The sequence below is a fragment of the Apus apus genome, chromosome 3 (assembly GCF_020740795.1).
Source record: "Apus apus isolate bApuApu2 chromosome 3, bApuApu2.pri.cur, whole genome shotgun sequence".
Taxonomy (NCBI): Eukaryota; Metazoa; Chordata; class Aves; order Apodiformes; family Apodidae; genus Apus; species Apus apus.
This window is the reverse complement of record NC_067284.1, coordinates 64,345,576-64,368,450: the sequence shown is the minus strand read 5'-3', so window position 1 is coordinate 64,368,450 and position 22,875 is coordinate 64,345,576. Positions and strand designations below refer to the sequence as shown.

General features: G+C 39.8%; 2 protein-coding genes across 6 annotated transcripts in view; one reads left to right on the top strand and one right to left on the bottom strand.

Annotated features, from left to right (window-relative positions):
- Nucleotides 1-1,045: 1,045 nt before the first annotated feature.
- BPNT1 (3'(2'), 5'-bisphosphate nucleotidase 1) lies at nucleotides 1,046-16,005 on the bottom strand. Of its 5 annotated transcripts, none has more exons than XM_051614511.1 (9): nucleotides 15,952-16,005; nucleotides 11,831-11,955; nucleotides 7,614-7,718; nucleotides 7,278-7,385; nucleotides 6,721-6,769; nucleotides 5,133-5,224; nucleotides 3,948-4,145; nucleotides 2,973-3,078; nucleotides 1,046-1,669 (listed from the first exon to the last, which is right to left on the bottom strand). In XM_051614511.1, exons 2-9 carry the CDS (start codon nucleotides 11,945-11,947, stop codon nucleotides 1,521-1,523), a joined length of 924 nt encoding a protein of 307 aa, XP_051470471.1. In that variant the 5' UTR covers nucleotides 11,948-11,955; nucleotides 15,952-16,005; the 3' UTR covers nucleotides 1,046-1,520. The 5 variants fall into 5 exon arrangements, with proteins under 5 accessions (XP_051470471.1, XP_051470470.1, XP_051470468.1 ...); XM_051614510.1 differs by lacking the exon at nucleotides 15,952-16,005 and adding an exon at nucleotides 15,753-15,858; XM_051614508.1 differs by lacking the exon at nucleotides 15,952-16,005 and adding an exon at nucleotides 14,402-15,264.
- The window catches only part of IARS2 (isoleucyl-tRNA synthetase 2, mitochondrial), a 31,810-nt gene continuing 24,933 nt past the window's right edge, over nucleotides 15,999-22,875 (top strand). The window contains exons 1-9 of the mRNA XM_051614506.1: nucleotides 15,999-16,392; nucleotides 16,901-17,023; nucleotides 18,085-18,241; nucleotides 19,372-19,520; nucleotides 19,610-19,659; nucleotides 19,759-19,868; nucleotides 19,954-20,044; nucleotides 20,424-20,539; nucleotides 22,118-22,287. Of these exons, the coding sequence (XP_051470466.1) occupies nucleotides 16,168-16,392; nucleotides 16,901-17,023; nucleotides 18,085-18,241; nucleotides 19,372-19,520; nucleotides 19,610-19,659; nucleotides 19,759-19,868; nucleotides 19,954-20,044; nucleotides 20,424-20,539; nucleotides 22,118-22,287 (1,191 nt within the window). The 5' untranslated portion in view covers nucleotides 15,999-16,167. The remainder of the gene's footprint in view (nucleotides 16,393-16,900; nucleotides 17,024-18,084; nucleotides 18,242-19,371; nucleotides 19,521-19,609; nucleotides 19,660-19,758; nucleotides 19,869-19,953; nucleotides 20,045-20,423; nucleotides 20,540-22,117; nucleotides 22,288-22,875) is intronic.

Sequence of the window (22,875 nt, the reverse complement as noted above, 5' to 3'; positions counted from 1 at the left end):
TTGGTAGTGGCAGCAGAGGTTAAGGCCAAAAAAAATCATGCTGGGAGAGCTTAGGCCTTCAGTACAGACAGGCAAGCAGCCAAGTTCAGGCATCCTCCCCAACACCACAAGCCTGAGAACCCAATATATGCCACTCTTCCAACCACACAGAGAACAGAAAGAAAAACACAACTGTGTGTTGTCCATTGAAAATGGTATCTCTTCATGGCATGCCTCAATATGTCCCACATTGTTAGGGAAAGGGAGGCCCTAAGACTCCTTTATTTGAGACTGAGGGATTTGGGTCACAAAACCTGGAGAAAACGAAGTCCATAGGGGCCCTAGTGGCTCAAGATACTCCAGAATCCCAAGTTCAGCTTGAAGGGGGGACTTCTGTTTTAGCTAAAGTTGCCTATTTTAACTAGTCATACGTAATTTACTACTTCTTCTCTTTTATGTTCAAGTGGACTGAACGGTTGAATCCTGCTTTCCTAACCCCCATACCTATGGGAAAACTGACTCAAACAGGCCCTCCCAATTTTTACATTCATTTCAGGTGATTTTGTCCCCTGCTCTCCCTTTCCCTAGCATGCCTATGATCCACAGGAGACAGAAGTGGTAGTGTCAGGTTCCTTACCTCTTGGGGCTGTTGGAAAGGCACCTGGACTTCCGTTTCTCTCAAAATGTGGACATGAAAAATTTCAAGTTTTGACATTTCTGTTGTCCTCATGTGTGATAAAGTGACTTAGGATGCCCAAGGCTCTCCAAGACTGAGTTGGCATACATCCTGACAGAGGCATTTCAGATGATCAGAGCGGTGCTGGGAGCTCCTCCCCCTGTTGCAATTTCCTTGGGTTGTCCTCAACTGAGGTGTCCTGAGCCCTTCTGTACTAATGCTTCACTGATTCTCAGGGGATCAAATGATCCAGGAACCCCTATTTGAGATGTCAGAAGCCCAGCTGGACTGTGTCCTGGCTCCTGCAAAATTCAGATGACCCAACTCACCACCAATACCAACCTCAGCCATGCCAAAACTGAGTGCAGATAAAGAATTTCAGTGATTCACTTCTAGGAATCAAAAAAGTTTATAATAAATGAGCTAATCCATCCAGGCAAATTCTTAGTTCATTTGTGTTTAACAAAATAATCCCTTGTTCACTACATACAACAAAAACATTGAGCAAGATCAGGCAAATTACTTAACATGATTGTGTGCCCTGAATACTAAGATGATTTTTGGTCTGAAGTGCTATGTTTAGCATTATATTAAGCACAGTGACAAAGAATGAATACTCCCAAGGAATATCAAAACAACTATTGAAGAAATGTGACTGTTTTGATGTTGTCTGCTTAACAAGCAAAACAATCTGATCCAACAGACACCCAGAGATTCTGTATGTAATTTTTAAACTTTTGAGCACCTCAATGTAAGAATTCAGTTCAGATTCTATAAAACAAAATTTCAGGCTCAGTTATCTCCTTTCTTTTTCTCGAAGCTCACTTTCTCAACCTTCCAGGCCAAGTGAAGATGCTTTACTACTTCAAGGCACAAGAGATTGTTTAACATTGTTAGGAATACGACTGGCATAATAGTCATAATTTCTCAAAGTGGCAAGGACCCCAGCTGAATTCATGTGTTTCACTTCCTTGTTGTACTGAAATGAATTTCCATGGATATCAGTTATTTTGCCTGCAAAAAGAAAAGAAAAAAAAAAGATTCCAGGAAACAGGAGCTGGAGAGAGAGAACCTGTTTTATTAGTGTGATATAACTAAAAACCCCAGTCTTTGCCTATACGTGCCTGTCTTCAGATGTGAAATATCTCTGCTCTCCGTTTAAGTCAATAAAAAACTGTTGCACTGAGAACAAATACCTAATGGTTTTATTTTCTTTCAGCAGTATTTAAATTCACTGTGTTTCAGGAAAGGAAAACAACATCTCTGTCTTATGGATTAATTAAATGCTTCCTGAGTACTTTTTATGCTGGTCATTGACAAGAAGGAAAGAAAAGTCCTCCGTTCAAGTAAAAGCCAGAGTAACTCTGTACAACAAGTAGCAGTATAGAAATACCCCAGCTAGTTTTAAATTAGTTTCTAGAAATGACTTAGCAAAAGCAACACAGTTCTTTATGCAAGCTAATTTAACGATAAGATACCTACATAACAGGGAGGCTAAATACAGCACTGTGCTGCCCCAGATTGGTATCTTTTTGTGCCTCAGCTAACCTGTTTAAAGTTACCCAGTTACCAGCACTAGAGAGGAATTAAATCATGTCATTATGAGACCTGTTACCCTTGCCTGACAGAATCTAGGAGATCGAAACCCACAGTTTTAGCATATAGTGGTAAAAGGTCTATAAACATGAACATCAGAAAACATATAATAATACTTAAATTCCTGTCAGTGAGACTTCATAACTTCTGTAATAACTTAGCCCCTAGAAAGGTGAAGTGGCTTATGTTGGCTGGAGACCACTAATTTTACTGAATTACACTAATTACTCAATTTTGGAGATTGTACATGTGAGGAACAACTGCATGATTTGGCCTATTTTTGTTGTTTTAAAAAATAGCCACATATTATATAATATGTTGCTAATAATAAACTACTATATCCAGTTAGTAGGACAACGTGATTTTACTGTGAAATAGTAGCCAATAGAAAAAAATTAATTTGTTTTGAAAATATTAAAAATAATATAACAAAAACTTTGGAATTTGGTTTCTTAAATTATTTGACAGTTGTTGACTATATTACTCCAGGGCAAACAGATCATATCATGCTTTCCAGAGCATACTTTCCTGCCCCTTTAGAGTTACTGTTGATTTCAAAGGCCTCAAAGTTCTTAGTGAATCATGACTATTTTAAAATATGTACATTCTGACATTTTTCTTTCCAAAGACATGTTTTGATCTTTTTTTCTATGAAAAGTATAAGCAACTTTAAGCTGATGCAGTTTCACTTATCTTGGAATTTAGCATGCTATTAACTTACCTCCCACAGCATGTAGAATAGCTTCAGGTGCACATGTATCCCATTTCTTGCAGCCAGGACTGGCAAATACATAAGCAGATGCCTTGCCTTCTATGAGTTGAATGATCTGTTATGAGTAGAGAGTGGCAATCATTGCAAAGGATCTAGGCATTTAGAAACAGGTAAAAAACCACCAGGAAACAAGAATTAGATCTGTTTCTTCTATGCACTTATGGTCAGAAAAGGAACACCAGTCATTTCTTTTACAATATTACAATAGCTTATGTTAAGATTTACAAAGCTATACTGTACTAGTATTCTGCATGATCTGTTTTCCATTGTTATAAACACAGCCCACAGAATGCTTTTAGTTTCAGAAACAAGAATTCCCATCTTATGCAAGTACTAAGAAAATAAAGTGGCAGATATCTCTATGTTGTCTTAGTGCCATTTTGGGCCTTGCAAATGTTGGAGAAAAGAGATTGGAGGGTCTGTTTTTGACAACCATGACAAAACTAAGCATTGAAAACTGCAGCAAATGAGTTTTCCCTGTATGCAGCGAAGGTGTGCAAAGGAAATATCACTGTACGCTTCTCCTGTTTTATTCTTTGGTATGTGCTGCTAGATAGTTGGAACAAAAAACATATTAACATGAACAGGAGGAAATATCTTAATAATTAGGATTAAACTGTATTGCCATTTAGTAATTCTAGTCTTAAAACTCCTTATTTTCTCCCCTTGTAACAGAATATTGGGGAAGATGGACATCAGCCATGACCAACACAGCCATTGTTACAAATATACTTGTACCAAATTCTGACTCTCTAGCTCATAGCAGTCTGAATGCTAGGAAGAGAAGTTGTGCTGGGGAAGGAGGAGGAAGTCTCCAGTACATTCATGCAAATCAGCAAATTATTTCTTTCTTCTTTTTTTTTTTTCCCAAAGGTAATAGGTTTCTTTGTCCAAATACAATCAAATTATTTGGAGTTTTCATACCTTATTTCCTGCTCCTCCAACTCTGATGACACTGTCTGGGTTCAAGGCACTGATGCAGTCATTTACCAGGGTACTGCTGTGAGAACGAGTGGTGACGATGATGTGTTTCCCAGCAGGTGCTTCTGTGAGCTGAAATCCAAAGGCACCTAAGCCCAGGACTCCCCATATTGTCCTGCCCAACACAGCACCAGCTTCTGCCTACATAAAAGGTAGAGAGATCCAGATGATGGTCAATCATTGTGATCAGCCCTTAAATCACAAATGGAGAGCAGTATCTAGAGAAGCTTTGCTTTAGGGAGTATAATGTTAATACTGGGTTATCCATTTAAACAGGGGCACTTAAAAAGAACTACTCTAGAGCCCCAAGTGAGAAATTGGCTCTTTTCCTTTAAGGGATTGACATAATTTCCTATTTTCTGTGTGACATTATGGTGATGTAATATGTCCTGCCTCTAATGGCTGGCAAATTAATATCTGTATATTTCTCTACTTCAGGCAGAATCTGTAACTGAAAATACCTTAACTGTCATTTTATATGTTTTGTCATAGATACCGCATTGCGCTTCTAGAATCAGCTGATGAAATGCACTACATCAGATCAGTAACTTTTGCTTTATACTAAGTTTAATCACTGAGACTGCATCTTGAGCTTTTTGAGTCACAGATAATACTGAAATAATCTCCAAGCATGTGTGAAGGCCTGGAGGTTGGCCATTCTGGACTTACACCTCAAACCTGCCCTGATACATTCTAGCCCAGCTGTCAGTGACTTACTTTATTTGGGGCTGCAGATTTATGGCAGTTACCACACATCACATGCCCCTATTGCAAAGATTTAGTACAGAATTTCTACTAAAGACTGCAAAAATACCAATTTGCACTTGTTTTACCATATGTACTTTATATGTACTGCAGTAATATGTACAGTATGAAAGTAACATACACTGTATTAGTGTATTACACAAGCCTCAGGATTCAGTATGTGTGTTAGTAGGCCCTTGAAATCCAGTTGCTGGAAAGAACATTCAAAATTGTATATATTTAATAAGAAATCCACCACCTTGTATTACAACATAAACTCCACTACACACTGCTTTTCAGTTGAAAGTGTGCAAACTAGAAATTGCTTAGAAGTGACAGTTAGAAATCACCCAATGCTCTGCAACAAATCAATGAATTTAATACCTCGTAGTTGTAATATGGCTGGTTGATAACTCCTGCTATTGCTTTCCCTCCATATGCAATTCCAATAAGAACTGTTACGTGGTCAAGCAGACCTGTACAGAAATAATACAAATATAGTTATGCTTGAAAAAGTGTGTGTGTGTGTATATATATATATGTCTGTGTGTATATACAGATATAAAAGAAAAACCCTTCAATGAAAGTTCACAAATTCATATGCAGAGCTTGTTGGCATCTTAAAATACTAATTAGGATTTTCAGGTGTAATAACTTGGTTGATATAGCCTTTTAGTCATTTATCCTTGAGGCCTACAAAAAAATGCCCCCAAAAGAATTATCTTAATAGAACTACATTATAATTAACACATAATGAGAAAGAAGTTTAAAGATACAACTAAAAAGCAGTATATTATGACATTCTTCTGTAACTGTGGTGTGAATTATTCAAGGTATTCAAAACTAGCAATTTGTTGACAGTTGCACATATCTTTCCCTGAAAAGGGGGAAAAAATCTGCCTGAAAGATTTTACATTAAGATGCAGTAGGAGGCTAAAGTGAGGTTTCAACATATTTGTTTTAGGGGGGTTTCTTTTTTTTTCTCTTCATTTTAGGGCCTATTTCTGTGGACACAAATTAGGCTCTGCTGAAAACAATTTAATAGAATCACAGAATGGTTTGGGTTGGAAGGGACTTTAAACATTGCCTAGTTCCTACCCACCTGCATGTGCAGGGACACCTCCCACTAGACCAGGTTGCTCCAAGCCCCATCCAACCCATCCTTGAACACTTCCAAGGGTGCAGCATCCGCAGCTTCTCTGGGCAACGTGTTCCTGTGTCTCACCACCCTCAAACTAAAGAATTTCTTCTTAATACCTAATATATATCTACCCTCTTTCAGTTTAAAACCACTACTCCCCTCGCCCTATCACTACATGGTCTTGTAAAAGCCCCTCCCAGCTTTCCTGTAGCCCCTTCAGGTACCGGAAGGTTGCTATATGGTCTCCCTGGAGCCTCCTCTTCTCCAGGCTGAACAATCCCCTACTCTCTCTGTCTTCCAGTACCAGAAGGGCAGCTACAGAAAATCTGGAAAGGGACTTTTTACAAGGCCATGTAGTGATAGGACGAGGAGTTTCTTCCCATAACTAAAGAATTACAATTTAGGGGAAGACGCTGCTTTATTTTGAAAGGGCTACAAATACACCTGTAGTATTTGGGTTGTTTGAAGAGGAAGATGTAAATATAATTGAGCATATTCCTACATAAATGGGTGATTTAGTTCCTCAGTTCAAAGTACATGTGAAATTGTAAGTTTAACCAAAAGCTTGAGATGATCTGCCAGCAATCAAAGGCAGGAATTCGCTCCCCGAAATGTTAAAAACTTGTGGGAATTCCCGTCAGAAATATTTGATACTGGTTAGAATGAAATTAAATTATTAAAAAATTCCATAGAACTCAAAAAGCATAGAAACAACATCAGCCCTATGAAACAATATTGTATGTAACTTCTATCATATATCTACCTGTACATGCTACTTTATGACACTGCTGTAATTTTTTTTTGAATCTGCAGAATTAAAGAGAAGCCAACCTTCAGTGTACTCTTTGGTTCCATCCAAGGGATCAACCCATATTACAAGCTAGAAAAAAACCAAAACAAAACAAAAAGGAAAATTAGTTAATACAAATCAAGTAAATGACCATGCAAAGTACGTACTTTAGTGCTTTTATTTCCTTATGGTAGTAAGGAAAGAGAATCAAATTGTTAATGTTATGATATGATCGAAGTTTACAATACTGTTTTACACAAAAAAATCTTAAGAACGGACAGAAACTTCTCAGCTAATATTAGACTTAAACTGAAAATGGAAATGACAATACTTTCTTATGAGAAAAGCAGATTCCTTCCAAATAAATTTGAATCACAAGTTGTAAGGAACAGCCTTCTATTTCCCATTATTTCACACAGGGGTATGCAGCACTTCCCGCCCTTGTGGTGTGATTCTCATTACTACCTCTCAGTTTTTAAAACCAAAAGGAAAAGTTTCCAACACAGAAATCACTTTTTGTCTTAATACATTCTTACCTATAATCAATGTGTAATAAAGTGTAAAATGTGAAGACTTGTGTAAAGCACTACCACGTTACCTCTTCCTCTTTAATTCCTGTGTACTGAGCAGGACAGGTGTTCTTCAGTATTTCTTCACAGTGACCATCTTCAATTAATTCCTCAGTCACCTCATCAGTGGACAGTTCCTAAAAAAAGGATTCTCAAAATTATTAGAAAAAGATGTTGGACTCACCTGGATTTGCCTGAGAACTGTGGATTTGCTTGCAACTTACTTGACAAATCTAATGCAATGGAAAGATGAAATGGGATGGAAATTTTTATTTTTTTTTTTTAAACAGATGATTTCTTAAAACCTGCCAAAGCAAATTCCACTGCAGGTGAAATTGTTAATATGAAATAAAGTAGGCACGTACTTCTTCTCCTATGATGGTCACCTTGGGAAACTTCCGTGCCAGGGAAGCACAAATGCTCATTTGTACCAGCCGGTCAGCTTTGGTCTGCAAGTCATTGGCTCCAGTCTGTCAAAGGATGGATAGGAAATGGTGTATTTAAAAAACAACAAAACTAGTTCAACGGCCCATATGTCACTCTGAATATCTACCTTGTAATGAAAAAGAAGTCTAATTTGATAAATTATCAGTCTAGTAAGTTATCTTGAGAGAGGCTGGCTAGAGATTGAAAGAAGCAATTTCCTTCTTGTTCTGGTTTGGTTTGGTGAGTTTTTTGGTAGCGGGGAAGTGCCACAGTAGTGCCTCCTGTAAGAAGCTAAGAAGCTCCCCCTGCTCCAAAACCAGCCAAGGAGCCATTAGAGGGACAATAGATGCACCTCAGTGATTAACATATGACATAACTGAGATAACACCAAAGCAGAGAAGGACTGAGGCCAGAAGAGCTGTGCTGGAGGAGAAGAGGTGTGCTGGGGAAGGAGAGGAGTGCTGGTGGTTGGTGAGGGGGAAGGAGAGGAGTGCTGGTGGTTGGTGAGGAAGAAGGAGAAGAAGATGCCCAAGCAGAAGTTTCCCTGCAACCCATGGCGAGATGGCAGGTTGTCCCTCTGCACTCGTGGAAGAACATTCCCTGAAGGCACCAGGAGGGGTGAACTTGGGCACTGCACTTGGATTTTGTGGCCAGAGGATTTGCTGCCAGTGGAATCAGATTATGCAGCTGTCGAAGACCCCGACGCCAGGGGATGTGGCAGCCCATGACTCAGTGGGAAGCCCATGCTGGAACAGCTTGGTCCTGACCTCGTGGGAAGGACTCATAATGAAGAGGTTTGTAGAGGACTCTCTCCCATGGGAGGGAGCCCATGGGGAATTAGGGAAGGATTGTAAGGAATCCTTCTTCCTGAGGAGGAAGGAGCAGCAGGAACCACCAGCCTGTGAACTGACTCTAAACCCCATCCCCTGTCCCCCTGTGCTGCTGGGGGAAGGAGGGAAAGAAACTGGGAACAAAGTGATTTGGGCCTGGGAAGAAGGAAGGGGTGGGGTAACATATGCACGCCCTGCTCTGTGTATTGTCTGTGTCCTGTGTGTGTTTGATTAGTGTGAAATAAAATTATTATTTTTTCCCCAAGTTGAGTCTGTTTTGCTTGTGACCTTAATCAGTGAAGAACCCTCCTTGTCCTTTGTCTCAAGCCATGAGCTTTGTCCTCCTCATCCCAGAGTGTGTGGGGTGGGACGGGGGTGTTGAGCGAGCAGCCATGGGGCTGTTCCTTTGTTGTCATGTTGGGCCCAAACCACCACACCTCTACAGCCCCAAGCCAAGATAAAGTGATATGATATGAGAACAATATTTACATGCTGTATTCTTCTCATGCCCTGGTGCAATTGTACTGTATGTATTTGTGCAAATATTAGACCATGTACAGAATCAACGAATACAAGTATGAGCCCAGGCATAATACAAGAAGAGGGAAAAGCAAAAATTAAGATGTTAACAGGAACAAAAAATATTTTAAGACTCACTGGAGAGACATGGCAAATTAGGAAAGAGGAGAAATACAGAATTAATAGAATTAATTACTAGAATTAATCTAGTTTGTTTAAAATAAATAGTAAAGGAAAAAATGTCGATGTATAAACTTTAGCATGCAGTCCTTTAGTCTAGCAGAGAAAGACCAATGAGGGCCAGAAGCTAACCAGTGAAATTGAACTGGACAGTAACATCCATATATTTTTTCCAGCAAAGGAAAGGAAACTGGATTCAGTGTCTCAAGATGACATGAAAAAATTACTGAAAGCCTTTGCACAGGATGCAGTGTACCCAAACAGATGTTGCCAGGTGGATTTCCACCTGCTATATAGTGGAAGTGGGTAATTTATTAATATTTTTTTATCTTAATCTTCATGTTACTTATGAATAAAGGAGCCCTTTAGGTCCAGAAACAGAATCCCAGTAATAAATACTTCTCTTAGCACATGAACGAAGAAAGCCAGTTCATCCAAGGTTATGTGTCTTAGTTGAATCAAACAAAAATTTTATCTGCTTTTGTCTTACTTGGTAAAAACATGAAAATTGTTTTATCCAGCTACATAAATTAGTCATAGGAATGGAATAGCCCATGTATCATGCTGTAGGTTAATTTTTGCATGCTCAAAACCTAGACTTTCCCTTATCCAATTCCCTATTTTTACGAAACCTGGTATTTTTCTTTGAAATTTCCCCTCTTGTCCCCATAATAAATGTGGTTGAACTTGGGACTGAGTTATTGCAGAGAATGTCCTTTGTTCCAAGACACCAACTTAATAAAACAAAATAAAGTAGTTCTGCAAAACAGTCACCAATAATGTAAGAAGGGCTAGACAAAATGCCTAACTTCCAGTAAGAAAAAATAAATAAAAAGGAAAAAGAAAATAAAAACTGCTACAAGGAAAAGCAAATTAAATTGAGAAGTTAGAGGTGACTGGGGGAAGGAAAACTCTGGACATAAAGAGAAGAACTAGCTAAAAATTCAACTGTCCTTGAACTATTTTTCCTCATCTAGATTAATGGATGGGAAGTCAATGTGTTGAGAGGAAAGGTGGAACGTGCTCTTCCTAGCTTTTCTAAAAATTTAAATGAGGCCAATTGGAATTGATCTTTGCAGCTGCTGACTGCAGAAAAAGGATGAATGAGAAGAAGCAGCACTTTCTGTTCTTATGCATCTCTTCCCTCCACCCTGTAAAGCAGAGGCACATACAGGTTCTCTCTAGTATTCTTTCTCTTTCCTCACCAACCACCTCTGACAGGAAGCTTGCAGGAATTCTGAGACCTCTATGGCCTCAAACAGGCCTGTATCTACAATTATTTAGTTATCTGGTTACAGAGCTTAAAATGTGTTAATTTGCTGGTTTTATTATATTAGAAAATAACAGCATTTCTGACTTACTGGGAAATAATATTAACACACCTGCATTATTTTAAAGTGAAACTGAATTAAACTAATAAAAGCCAGCATTTACTTTTAGTTAAAATTACCTTAACCTTGCTGGACTCTTAAAAAATAAGCTTAAGGAAACTTGTTTATGCATTTAAAATTAACTGGTTAATCAAAGAACAGATAGTACTTCCATTTTTACCTCTGGATGCAAGTATTTTAAGGCTTTCTTTTAGTGAAGCTCCATTAGTTTTTCCAAAGACCTAAAATCAGGTTATGTGGGAGAGTACATTCTACTTACATGTGTCTTTGAGAATCATGTTATGCATCTAAGTACTTTTGAAAACACGTATCATTACATGTTTTTAATTGTCTCCCCCATACACTTGATTTTAATTGCTTAGGAAAAAAGGGACTAAGAAAAGCTTGCAAACGTTTTTGTAGCAATGAATATAACTGGCCAAATGGAGAAAAGAGCATTCTTGCATCTTCTGTCTGAACCGACAATAAAAGTCATAAAGTATCAGGCTTTTATTCACAACTAGATGAAAGTGCTCATTATCAGAAAAATGTAAATATCAGCACTTACTTCAATGTAGTGACAAAAATTAACATAGAGACTTAATGTAGTTGATAATATTGTAACATACCTGTAAAGCTAGAAGTAAGTTCAAAAGTTAATTCCACCTGTTCTAGTACTGTGGTCAAAACAAAGATCTGCCTGGCTCAGCAATGCATCTTACTAACTTACAGCAAATTAAGATTTTCATGCAGATAATTATAATTTCATTTCTGTTTTCTATTTAGAATTAAATTTTAAGTTCAAAAAAAATGTTTAAACTGTGATTTACAATAAAATCTAAGGTTCTTTTTTGTTTTAAGAAACTAAATACTGATTCATCCTAATCCAAAATTCATCAAGGCAACAGTTCTTCAACCTGTACTGTACAGATGTTATAACATGGGTATGGAAATTCATGGGAAGGGTACATTATTATGAATTCTGACATACTATTCAAAACTTGTGTTTTGTGAGGGGAATCAGGACAATTACAGTATATTTCTTTTAAGTGTCTGAGCAATGTTTAGAAATAGGGGTCAAAAGACACTTCTGCAGCGCTCTTTTAATCCTTTAATAAGGAATATTTCTTGTATCGAGAGAGCTTAGCATTGACTGTATTTCCTTCCCCAGTTGCTGATCTTCAAAAATATCACTTTGACCTGTATCTAACTTGGTATTAATAAAAGAATTAAACTGGAACAAAATAAAAGTAATACCTTCTCCACTATGCCCAGGTCTCCTCCAGCCATTACACTTCTCACAATTGTTGCAGCTTTTTCCGCAACAGAATAGGCAGAGGCGACCACACGCATGAGTAGAGCTGGAGAAGCCATTCTGAATGCTGAAAAGGAACAAAAGCAAAGTTGTACATTTCTCTCTTCTGAAGACACAAGAGGGAAAATATTTTATGTAACATGACAAACAGGTACAGTTTAAGCTGAGCAGGAAGAGGAAAGTGGGTACTGCCAGTGAGTAGGAATGAAGCGAGCTTTGACTTTTTAAAAAACACAGTTAACAAACAGAAGGATATAAAGCTATTCCAGACAAGATTTTTCAAATACCTATGTTCTGTCTGACAGAGAACTCAGTTCTTCTCACTAAAATCTGGCATGAAACAAAAATGGCAGCAGAAACACTTTCTCATAAACTTTATTAAAAAGCGTAGTCTACACAAAGTGCTCATTTTTTCCAAGTTTTGAACGTAAGTTCATTGCTTCAGAACAGAATCTACAGAGTTGGTTTGTGCCCAGGCTCAAGTACAAGGTTACCAGACAGGATGACAAGACTAACTTTACTTTTTTTATTGTTCAAATATAAAATACTCTTTTGTGGATGGCCTGACTGTGGACACAAAATAAGCTAATAATATGCAGATACTGCAAACACTGCACTTGTATGCAAAAATCTGTTCATCTTAATTTTACCATCCTTTCTATATTTCTATAAGTTCTCTTGATTCCTTTATGGATATCTATTACATCTTCCTTCCTTCAACACCGCTTGCCCTGTCCTTCTTCCTACAGTATTGTCTTCTATGTCTGTTCCCCAGCACACATCAGGGTAATTCCCTGTGAGCTCTCTCTTGCAAAAGGCTATCAATCATCCATTCCTCCCAGCTTTTCTCTAGCTCACGAAAAAGAAGAATTGATAACCACACTGTATTATTTAAAATGCAGAACTAACTGCCTTCTCTGTTTTCCTGACAGTTTTTTTCTATGTGTGCAGATTTCATGTTTTTTGGGTTGGGCTCACATGTATCATTTACTTCTAAGTAAACACTTAAGCACAGAGCTAGAAAAAAAAAAAGAGGAACTCATTAATCACCACATAGGAGACGACATTAACAGGCTTCACTCATAGTTAGTATTTGCAGCAATTGCAGCAAGTGTTGCCCAAGTGGCAGTAAGTTGTTATATGGTGTCTTTCCTTACTTCCTTGAGAAATCTACTTAGCAAAGTATAATGTGAGGTGATAAGGCTGGCTACTGTAGATACACTGATGTGACCTCAGCTTCACATCTGTTTACAGCAAAGGCAAACAGCAATGTTAGAGGTATCAAAATCCCAAATTCAGCTGGTTTAAGAACATCTTCAGCATTTTAGAAACTCTGTATGGTTATCTATAGAGTTAGAAAATCTCTGAAGCTAAAAGAATGATTGTGTAAATACATTCACAAAGTGCAGTTGCTACTGTTAATTATTATTTACATTAATGGATGGGAGCAAAGTGCTCTGCAATCCCATAGAACAGCCAAGGTCCATACCCAAAGCGCACATGCGGGCTGTCTTGGACTGGTAACAATGGTTACAAAGGAAATTTTGGAATCTCCACCTGTGGCAAAAAGTAGCTTTCAAACAACTGAATGTAGTAGAGCAAATACACCTCATAACACATGGGAAGATAGCTACTATTTTAACTATCTACCTTCATGCGAAACAAGTTAACAGGAAGGGAAATTGTATGTAGTTCATTCCACACTGTATATATCTGAAATACAAGTACTTCTGAAAGAGAGTAAAAAACTTAGCATATTAGATGGGAAATTTGGGTTAAAGAATTGAGCTCAGAAGATAATTAAGATTTTAGGCTCAACTTTTTGTTCTTCATTTGACGTTTTACTCGACATTTAATCCTGCTTTGTAAAATGAGGTTAAAGCTTACTTAATTGTTTTAAAGACCTGGTTTTATTACGTGTTTGCACAGAGATTCAAAAGCCTTAGAAAACAATGGAGAAATAGTATCTTACATTCTTGAAGCTTGACTCAAGGTGTTTCTTGAGCACATTTTCCTCGGACATTCTTGCAGCAAAGTCTACTTTCTTTCTGCAGTGAACTTGCTTGAAATCTCTAAGCAAACCTTAACATTATAATATTCTTATGAAAAAGCAAGATTTATTAAGAGAAATTGAAATGGGAGGTTAACCTCCCCCTTATACAGAGTAACTAACTAACGAAGTGCAAAGTATGCTATTAGTGCAAAAGGTACCTTATATTTTAACAGGGTTGCATGTCTTGTGTGGCCCTTTTTCTGGTGTGTTGGACCGTTTTTGTTAGATGTGTGTGCTAGTTGGCCATAAGTATCACATCTCAAACTAACTAGTTTATTCATAAGTTATGACACATTCTTTCCGATGAGGGCAATGTCTAATGTGCATTTCCACAATACATTCAAGAATGTATTGCTTGCTTTGGACAAACAGGTTTGACTCTTACAAAACTGTACAGTCTACAAAGAATGCACAGCAATCATCCCTCAATTTCAATTTGCATATTATTGTCAAAACATACCTTGACTTCCAAAGACCATGCAGGCTTTCTCCTAGCCTAGCAACCAAATTGTTGGATATAATGGTTTCAACTTCACAAATCAGTTTTCTCTGATACCTACTGAAATAAAATAGCTCCCCAGTTCTTGTTATGTATTTTCATGTTTAAATACTTAAATATTACAGGACGGCTGCAATTCATCAAAACAAAGGATTTGCTGATGTGGCTATCTCAGTGTCTCTTCTGAAGGCATACCTATTTTCAGATTTATAATTTCACCTGATGAAAGGAGAAAAGGGCCATCACACACAGCACATCTTAAAATGCAATTGCGAAACTGCGACTTCTTTCTCTGAACTCTTCAAAGCCCAGGTGACTAGAGCTCCCTATTTCTCTACAATATACTTGGACTCACATTTAGTAAAAAAAACCCTTTTAATTCTGTTTAAGGTAAAGAAACAGTATTCACCCAGCAGACATGGGCTAGGAATTGGGAGTGGGAATGCTTGGGTCCCACTGCTGTTCACCTACAGACTTCCAGCAGGAAAGGGCTGCACTACCTTCTTGCACCAACATGCTTAAAGGCCTTTTGAGTTTCTATTGTTTGTTTGGGTTTTTTTCAAAAAAGATTGTTCCAGATTCCCTTGTGATTAGGATTCCCAGTGTTACCCTGCCTGCAGTGCAGTCCAGACCAGCCAGTGTTCCTGCAGAGTGCTCTCTCAATGCATTTAGTTGATCATCGCATAATGTAACATAGGTGGCTGTAGATCACAGTACCATAGGATTGCTTTGGCTGGAAGACCGTGAAGATCATCAAGCCCAACCATTAACTCAGCACACTGCCGAGTCCACCCCTGAACCACGTCACCCAGCACCACATCTGCAAGTCATGTAGGTACCTCCAGGATCGGTGACTTCACCACTTCCCTGGGAAGCCTGTTCCCGCGCCTGACAGCCCTTTCGCTAAAGACGTTTTTCCTAATACCCCATCCAAGCCTCCAATGGCACAACGCGCAGCCATCTCCTCCCGTTCTACTGCTGGTTACTTGGGGGAGGAGACCCACACCCACCGGGCCGCACCCTCCCTCAGGCAGCTGTAGAGAGCCAGGCCTCCCCCCTCAGCCTCCTTTCTCCAGGCTGAACTCCCCCTGCTCCCTCTGCCTCTCTTCGTAGCGCTTGTGCTCCCGATCCCTCACCATCTCTCTCGCCCTTCCCTGGACACGCTCCAGCCCCTCCATGTCCTTGGGATGCGGGGCCGAGAGCGGAGCGCGGGGTCGCAGGCGCGGCCTCCCCGGTGCCGAGCCCGGGAGAAGCTGCCTCGCCCTCCCGGCCTCCCTCCCTCCCTCCCCCCCCCGCCCGGGCGCTCCCTCACCGAGCAGGAGCAGCAGCAGCAGCAGCAGCGCCCGCAGCCCTTCCTGCCGCTCCCCTGACCCAAACCCGAGGCAGCCCCGGCACCAGCCCCGGCACCGGCCCCGCCGCTCCGCGCCCCGCCCGGCCCCGGGCCCGCCCCCTGCGGCCTCTGCCCCGGCCCTTTCCCCGCTCGCCTCAGTGGCGCGCCGCCGCCTTCGCACCGGCGCTCGCCCCGCCGCCAACCCTTCCCGTTCCGGGGCGGGCGGAAGGGCTCTCCCGCCTCTCCCGCCTCTCCCGCTCCTCCCGGAGGTCTCCGCCACGGGGCGGGAAACGCGTTGCTGCGTGTCACGGCCCTTCCCGCGGCCCGTCGCCGCCTCGCCGCTTGCCGTAGCGCAGCCGGAAGCGTTTCCTCGGTGCGCGGCGGAGGGCCCGTGGCGATGCTCGGGGCCCGGGTCCCGGGGCGGGTCGGGCTGCCGGCCCGGGCGGGGGCCGCCGCCTGGGGCTGGGCGCGCTCCGCCGCCTCGGAGGTGAACAGCCGGCAGCCGGCAGAGGAGAGCCGGCAGGACTCCCAGTACCGGGACACGGTGCTGCTGCCGCGCAGCCGCTTCCCCGCGCAGCTGCCGGGGCGGCTGCAGCCCCAGACGGAGCTGGAGACGCAGCAGGTAGCGGCGGGGCGCGGGACTCGCTCGCCCGGGGGCTGTGTGCCCCGGGAGGGGCGCGGCGGGGCTCGGGCAGGGAGGCGGGTGTTTGGGCCCTGGGCCGCCTCTGGCTGCCGTTCCCTCCCGGTGGGTCTGGGCTTTGGCGGCTCCTGTCCAGGCCTTCCGCACTTTGCCGTCGGAGAAGGGCGACGACGCCGGGACCTTCCGTTACTTGTTTATCTGTAGCGTGGATGCTCTTAAATTTGTTGTACAGTTTCCTTTGGAGAAAGAGCAACAACCCTCCTAGTCGTGGACAGCCAGAATAATAACGTTAGGCTCAGTATTGTGTCTCTCTCGGGCATTTTAATGCTTTCGAACTGCTAACATCTTCTGTTACAGAGCTAGAGAATTCTAAGTTAACTCTTTGTGTTTGTTTGCCTGTGTCACATGCTTTACCATCTAGCCAAAATCCAGACTTTTTGGAAGTGCGAAGACCTGGGATGATTTTGGTGTTTTCTTGTTGTCTCTGCAGAAATGTGGTTTTTCAGAACTGTACTCATGGCAAAGGCAAAGGAAAGCAAAGCAGGAATTTTGTCTGCATGATGGACCACCTTATGCCAACGGAGACCCTCATGTTGGCCATGCACTAAATAAAGTAATTATTTACTCTTTCATAGCACGCTGTTTTGAAGTGGTAAAGGTTTCCTATAATATGCTGTGTGTTCTCCGTTCCCATCTAAATCAATAACCCTTTAAAGCGTTCAGTATTTTGGTAGATGGGGCTTTTGGAAAGCAAATAACATGGTTAGAGAAATCCCACATGATGCCAGTGACACAGATACCAAACCATGGCATAAATACCTTGCACTGGTCTATGGTACCTACATGCTGAGAGCTCATTCATGAGGCTGAATGTTACAGTAAAAAGGGAACGTTTTTCTTTTAGAGAAAGTCCTGCTTTCATTCCTAAGCAGTATTAAATGCATAGTTTGTTTGTGTATTGAATGTACCACACGTACACTTTTGATGAGTGTATATTTCTTTATGTAATGATGTAACTAATGTGTGGTTGAGCTCTGCCTTGCTATTCTTCTTTTTCCTTTGGGTATTTTGCAAGTTTGGTATATTGCATTTACTTTATTTTATCTGAGTGTCTTAAATGGAACAATAACTAAACATTGATGAAATGTTGGGGTTTTAATTTTTTTTTAATGGAAATTTCAGCATCGAAGTAGTAGTCCTAAATTTGTTTGGCTATGTCTAGATTCAGTCCTAAGAATGACAGCATTACATACGTTACCAGGTGGGAAAGACTGAAATGTGACCCACAGCTTAAGCTACTAGTGCTAAAGCTTGGACTTCTAAAAATGACAGGTTTTGGTACGTGACCACTTTATATCAAAAAGCAGGAATACACACTAGGTCCCTGCTGTAGATCCAGCTATATGTTTTAAAAATGAGAGCAAGTAAGATTTATTTGCTTCCAAGTCTTGCAAGTTTACAAACTATACTGAATATTAATTCCTTTGATCAGAGGTCTTCTGAAGTTCTGCCAAAATACAGTACGATGGGAAAGAAGAATCACAAATGCATGGTCTTAAAAGTAAACATACCATGCAGTCTTTTATGCTTGTTTTTTGTTCTTTTAAAAGGAGAACCTTAATTCCTTGCCACATGGGGGAGCTAAAGTGTTAACTGACCCTTGTGTATTTCCAGATTTTGAAAGACATCACTAATCGTTTCTACGTGATGAGAGGTTATAAAGTGCATTATGTGCCAGGTTGGGATTGTCATGGCTTGCCAATTGAGTTGAAGGCATTGTCAGAAGTCAGAGGAGCTGAAAATCTTTCACCAATAGAAATTAGACAGAAAGGTAAACTACTGTTTGCAGTATCTTTACAGAAAAAAACTGGTTTGGGTATTTGTACATCATATTTTGAATTTCATGCTTTATAGATAGCTTTTTTGCTTTACTGGATGCTTTTCTATTAGCTGTTGGTAACATTCTCTAGAATCACTGTATGTGTCTGCCAAGCAGATGGAATGCCATGTAATCTTATGAAATGGGGTAACTGAATACAGGCTTGATCTGATGCTGTGATGAACACGCACAGCACTGACCATGGGTTTAAAAAAACCACAAGGACCAAGGACTTGAATTTCTGCCTTGCATGACTAGCATTTAGCAGCAAGAAACCAGTATTTATGAGACCAGCAGTTTTGAAGACCACATTTGATGAGGACCCAAGAAGAAGCTCCTCGTAAGCTGGGAGTCCCCTCTGACCTCAACCAATATGTAATTCTGTGATAAAAATTGCACTTAATCAGGACAGCTTGGCTCAAGATCATAATTACGGGTGTGTTATATGTAATTAGATGTATTTATTAACTCTGTTTTTAACAATACTACAAAACTAGAGGGGTGATCCTCTCAGAGAAAGTTAGCCTACATTATACAGAACCTGTTTTGAAGAAATACTTTCAAATACCATATCTATTGAAAAACATCAACATTCAGCTTCAAAACCATTTGTAATTAGCAATTTTAACTGTTTTAATTTAAATTGAAGCAATGAAATGGGCTAACTTATTTTCAGATGCATGTTGCTTTGAAAATTTTGAATCAGCATCAACAGAGGTGGTTTTCACTCAATTTCACATTGTATGAGAATGCATTTTGAGAAATTGTTCTTCATAACTGAATTTATTATTTTCCTCTTCCTTAAGAAGAAATTTTATGTTCTTGAGACACTTGTTGCTTTATGTCCCCATGCTAGTCAAAGTGCCACTCCTGGATCAGTGTACCCTGCAGTCATTTCATGTAACTATTTCTCCGAGATACGTAGTTTTTGAGTCATAATAATCTATTTGATAAACAGCTGCAGTTAGTGCATGGATTCAGTATGTTCAGCTCAGGTTTTTCTAAAAACATCTATATTTTAAATGGTATTATATTGATCTTAATGGCATAAACCATGTGCTTAATTGAACTGTTCCCTTCAGCCAGAGAATTTGCAGAAAGAGCAATTGAGAAACAGAAATCCGCCTTCATTCGTTGGGGTGTAATGGCAGACTGGGATAACTGCTACCGTACCTTTGATCCCAAGTATGAAGCAAACCAGCTGAGAGTCTTCTACAAAATGTATGATAAGGTATATTGAACTTCTGTTCAAGTATGTTTTGATTTGTCATGAGTTTCAGTTCTCCTAACTTCCTTTTTTCCCCTCTCTTTCCTCTTCAGGGTTTCATTTATCAGGACTATAAACCTGTGTTCTGGTCCCCTTCAGCTAAGTAAGAATCATCTTACTATTTTGGCTTCAAAATTTTGGCAAGTATGTAAATAGTTTTCCATGTTCAAGTGTGTTAACTCTAGGTTTGGTATCTACCCAGAACAGCCTTGGCTGAAGCAGAGCTTGAATACAATGAGAAGCACGTCAGTCGTTCTGTGTATATGAAATTTCCCCTGTTGAAGTCACCACCCAAGCTGACTTCTGTGATAGGTACCAGTTTTGTATGGATTTTAAAACAGATAGCTTTTATTTTTGTTATAATTTAAAGTAAAGTACTTCTAATTTACATCTGTAGATGGATCATCCCCTGCTAGTGTGCTAGTGTGGACCACGCAACCTTGGACTGTGCCAGCCAATCAAGCAGTTTGTTACATGCCAGATTCAGAGTATGTGTCTTTAACTTGGTTCAGTGATCTGTGTCAGTCCTTATCAATATTTATCAGCAAAGTTAAAACAATTCTGGACTAACATTACATTTTATTTAAGGTTGTTGGGTTTTTTGAGTTGTTGGGTTTTTTTTAAGTGACACAATTGTAAGCTTTGTTCTGTATGTCTATTAGTACATTAATTTCAGGTTTAGTTTTTAATTTTAGAGATATATCTTCTTCCTGATCTTATCTTGAAATTCTCTTTAGATGTACAAGTGAATTGGACACGTAGATCTTAAAACATATTTTGCTGTCTTTTAGAGATGGAGCGTTTAAGGAATTTGTAACTTTATTGTGTTTGTAATTATTTAGTATCACACATCTCTTTGCATTGTAGGTATTCAATTGTGAAGTGTACAACTACTGGTGAACACTTCATTCTTGCTGCAGATAGAGTGGAATCTACAGCTGCTGTTTTGGACACACAGTTTGAGGTTGTGTCAACGTGTAAAGGTAGGTTTTAATATTGTTTATCTTAACTTGCTTAGAAATCTGCTTGTAGGTGTCCAAAAACTGCTTCAGTTCCGATCTGTTATTAAGTTTGTGTATATTTTGAGAACATGCTTCACTAAAATAACATGAGGAGTATTAGTCTGTCAGATTTATTATTGGTGTATTGCTCGAATTTTCATTCATAGATTTCTTAGTAATTTTTAATACCTGGATTCACGGTTGGAAAACATAAACACAGTGTGGAAGTCTGTGGCCTGTTCAGTATCTAAATCTTAATTACACTCAGTGCAGTTTGTCTGCCTCTCTCATCTGTTGCTGATGAGACCAAGGGGCTAGTTACAAGTATGCTTACTGACTGCCTGAGGGCTGAATTCTATGAAAACTATTAAAATTACCTAGTGAAGCAGAATCCGTAGCACATGTTATGTTACTTTTCAAACTTTTCATTATTAAGCGGTGTCTGAAGCCTTGTAGGTGACTGTTGTCTGTAGGGACAAACAAAAACAGTTTGGTTTGTATCCTAACAAACTGCACAGTTATATTTCTTAATAGACAGACTTTTGATTCATTATCACAAATTGGGATTTAATGTGCCATTCGGGAACTTTGTTCATGTTCCTTTATCAGTGATTCAGTGCTGAAAATATGCTTATCTAAAAGGTCTGAGATATCTGTTTCTAGGATTTATTTTTTTTTCAGGTTGTTTTGGTATCTTCCCATGCCTTCTTTTTCAGAGGGAAACAGTTTATCTGTTTTGCTGCATAATAATCTTGTTTTTGCCTAATGGTAAAATTAACTGGAACTGTTCTTCTCACAGGTTCCACCTTCTTGAATAGCATGATTTGCAGATAACATATAATAGTAGAGTTGGACCTTTCTGAAAACAAATTTAATATTAGAACTTGTTCTTTTTATCTTCCCATGTATTCGGAGATTTGTTATATTTGTTACCCTTGTGTAGTTGTGTATCTGGCAGCAGTTCCTCAACACGTTCCTTTTAGGATGAAATTGTTACGAAGTGTTCCTCAAACCGTATGAGTCTTGACTTCCAGCAAGGTCTTGCTACTAAGATTGCAGTGGGTTTTTAACCTTAAATTTTCACTAGCTTCATTGGTACTGCACTTGTATTTGTATGTGATTTAGAGGATTTAAATTAATTGTTCATGGTAACATTAGTGCTTAGTGGCAGAACTATTAATAGATCCCAAATCCCAGGTTTTCTAGCCTACTGAATCATTATTGAGTTCTGTTTCCAGAACACTGAGATAGTGGTCCCCAAGGAGTAGGAATGTGTGGAGTGTCTCTAGGTGGAATGTCATGACTAAGGAATATCATTGTCTAAGGTAGCAGAAAAGCTTTTTCCTCAGAGGAAAAAAAAACTATGTGCAAGATTAACAGTACAGAAAATTTGAAAGCATTTGGACATCAACCCACAAACAAGATAAAGAGTTAATATATCTGAATAGTGTCCTGTGCACATAATTGCTGATCAGTTGTTCCATTTCTGCTCTTTGATAAAAGAAGGTGAATGCATGAACGATGTTGCTCTGTTTTCTCTTCTGTTTTCTCTCACCCCAGGTGTAGATCTGGCAGATGGTTCTTGTGCTCATCCCACAATTCCTGGCAGAGTGTCTCCTCTGTTACCTGCAAATCACGTGACAATGGCAAAAGGAACAGGTTTAGTTCATACAGCCCCAGCTCATGGGATGGAAGACTACGGCGTAGCTTCCCACCATCAGCTACCCACGGTACTTTATTTTATTCAGCTGTTGCTCTTGGTTTCCTGCAACTGTTTGATCCTGTGCCTCTAAAGGGATTCTTGTAGTCTGTGCATAAAACTTGAAAATGTTTTGAAGCTTCCGTTTAAGTGTGAGTATCACTAATAACCTGCAGGAATGCAGGACTATCCTTAAAAAAAGTTTTTCATCCATCTGCTAATTAAAGCTCACACGGAAGTGGTAGGATAGAATCAGATTTCTCTTCTCTCTCTGGTTTTGTTTCTTGAAGGGTAACACAGACAACAGTTCTCAGGTATTGGCTCTCAGTACTCATAATTGGCTTTTGAAGCTGTTATCTTGACGACCAGTAAACCAACAGTTACGTAGGTCATTGTTAGTTTTCCAGCAAAGCTTGTTTTAAGCCACATACATAAATACAGTTCAGTTACGCATGTTCAGTTTGTGTTTGATGGAAATGAAGACGCAGAGGTTTCTTTTTCTCTTTTGACATTTTAATGAGGTGGCTCTAGAGATGTTCCAAAGCCTGATAGTGCTCATATTTCTGGATGTGTTTTTTGACGTTGAGGTTTTTCTTGGGGGTTTTTTGTTTTGTTTTGT